The 2,257-nt window shown below is 37.4% G+C and overlaps 1 protein-coding gene across 1 annotated transcript in view; it reads right to left on the bottom strand.

Moving 5' to 3' along the window:
- The window catches only part of LOC109839465 (ubiquitin carboxyl-terminal hydrolase 3-like), a 31,495-nt gene extending 30,929 nt beyond the window's left edge, over positions 1-566 (bottom strand). Inside the window, exons 1-3 of the mRNA XM_020407891.1 lie at positions 404-566; positions 186-317; positions 38-94 (exon numbers count right to left, since the gene is read on the bottom strand). Of these exons, the coding sequence (XP_020263480.1) occupies positions 38-94; positions 186-317; positions 404-466 (252 nt within the window). The 5' untranslated portion in view covers positions 467-566. The remainder of the gene's footprint in view (positions 1-37; positions 95-185; positions 318-403) is intronic.

The following is a 2,257-nucleotide window of genomic DNA, read 5'->3' as shown; positions in this document are numbered from 1 at the left end:
AGCAAAACCTAATAAACTAGTCAAAAGCTCCGATTACCTTCAACTCAGCAGCCTCCGAAACCTGCTGCTGCTCAACTCTTTTCTCCAATTCTTTCTGAACCAAAACATTAAAAAAAATCAAATCTTGACCTAGTAAATCTGAAATCGAAAAGGAAAAAATATCCTCGATAATTAAAAAAAATTACCTGAAAAGTGTAGGGATAAAGAAAAAGCACAGCAAGCACGGGCTTAGGAACCATCTCTAACATCTCATCATCCAATCCGTAGACATCGTTGAACTCCACTTGGTCCTCGGGAACTCCGAGGCCCCAAATGAACTGCGATCATCAGGTCAATTCATCGAATTATCAGATCGAAACCCTAACCCTAGAAATTAAATTGAGATCGAGACGAGAGGGAGGACCTGGTTCATGACGTCGGGGTTCGCTTCGAGAGGAATCCATCGCTTTTTCGAGGGTTCCGCCATTTGTTTGTTAATCTCGATCGGTAATTTTGGAGAATGAGGAGGGAAAGCGGCGGAGGGCTAGTATTTATAGACCAGCGACCTAACCTTGTGTGCCCGTGCGTTACCTGTGCAATTGGGAATTTCCCTTTTTTTCAAAGAGGAAATTTTCACTGTAGACCCGATTCAAATTTTAATTACCGAATTCTACCCTATCTCGTTTTATTTAGGGGCTGTTTGTTTGCCTAAAAAAAGAGGGATATCAAAGAAAAGGAAACCTATTTCTAAGAAAAATAGGTTTTGGGATTGTTTGGTTGGCTAAAAAAAAAGGAAATCAAAGAAATAGAGATGAGATGAGATGAGTTGTCACCTTATTATAGGATGATGTGAGTGATTTTTTAAGAAAACTTGTTTTGATGTTGTTTGGTTGGCGGAAAAAATAAGAAAATGAATTATAAGAAACATATTTCTTGTATTAGGTTGTTTTCTTTTGTTTGGTTATTTCTTAAAAATAAGAAAATAGATGAGATGAGATGAGTTGTCATTATATTATTGGATGATGTGACCCACACTTAAGGAAATTGTTTTCCTAGCTTTTTGGGAGGAAAACAAAAAAATAAAATGTTAATGAGATGAGATGAGTTATCACAATCTTATTGGATGATGTGAGTGATTTTTAAATATGAGATGAGATTAGTTGAGTGATGTTGTGGATGAAAATAATATTTTATTAGATGTGGTGGATGTGATGGATGAGTTGTTGGATGAAAATAATATTTTATTAGATGTGGTGGATGAGTTGTTGGATAAAAATAATAATTTATTAGATGTTGTGGGTGAGTTTTAGGGATGGAAATGTGTGAAATTGTACTTTTTGAGATTTCTTGGTTTTCATTTCTATTTTTTGGTTTTTTAGGAAATAACCAAACAGGCCCAGTGAAATCGACCCGTTTTCTCGCCACGTCAGCGCCGTGGCGAGAAAGCGGGTCGATTAATTTTTAATCGGCTTCGTAAACAGTCGGGGTTTCCAACCCCGACTGTTTAGTCCATCCGTCGCTAAGCGCTTAACTAAATGGTCGGGGTTGGGAACCCCGACATTTAGCAGAGTCCAGCCAGCGCTGGGTTTGGCGAGGGACGAATTCGTCAGGTTGGGAACCCCGACCAATTCGAAGCTCATTTCGAATTGGTCGGGTCCCAACCCCGACCATTAAGCAGAGGCCAAGGCCGAGGCAAAAAGTAGTCGGGGTTAGGAAACCCGACTACTTATTCTGGGCCCCCTTCACTGTATAAAAGCCACTGAAACCTAATTCCCCCGACCCCATCTCATTTCTCCGCCTCCCTCTTCTCTCTTCCGTCCGTTCTCCCAAAACCAAGCTTTAGATCTCAAGTTTGAACTCGTTTCTTCGGCGGAAATTCAAATCAAAAGTTATCTTAAACGTCTTTAGGTAATTTCTTTTACTCCTCTCCTCTTTTAACATGTAGAAATGTAGGATTTTTTCTTAAAAATAAAATTTTAGGGTTTTCATTTATAAATGAATTTCGTGGGCTAGAGTTATCGCTGAAATTCGTTTGTATGATGATTGTTATCGATGTAATTAACTTTTAGGGCATAGAATGTTCAATTGTTCAATTTTAGGGTTTAGGCTTTACAATTTGGGAATTAGGGTTTTTGGTTGAAATTATATGAGATTATTTGCATATTAATTTAATTTTTTATATTTAAATGATATAATTTTCTTTTGAATATGTTGAACAATATGATTTTTATTACTTGTTCTTATGGTGGGCAAATTAATTATGGGATGAATAATATGC

Source organism: Asparagus officinalis, chromosome 4 (genome assembly GCF_001876935.1).
Source record: "Asparagus officinalis chromosome 4, Aspof.V1, whole genome shotgun sequence".
In the NCBI taxonomy this organism is placed as follows: Eukaryota; Viridiplantae; Streptophyta; class Magnoliopsida; order Asparagales; family Asparagaceae; genus Asparagus; species Asparagus officinalis.
The sequence above is the reverse complement of the archived record's forward strand: the minus strand, read 5'-3'. Positions and strand labels throughout refer to the sequence as shown.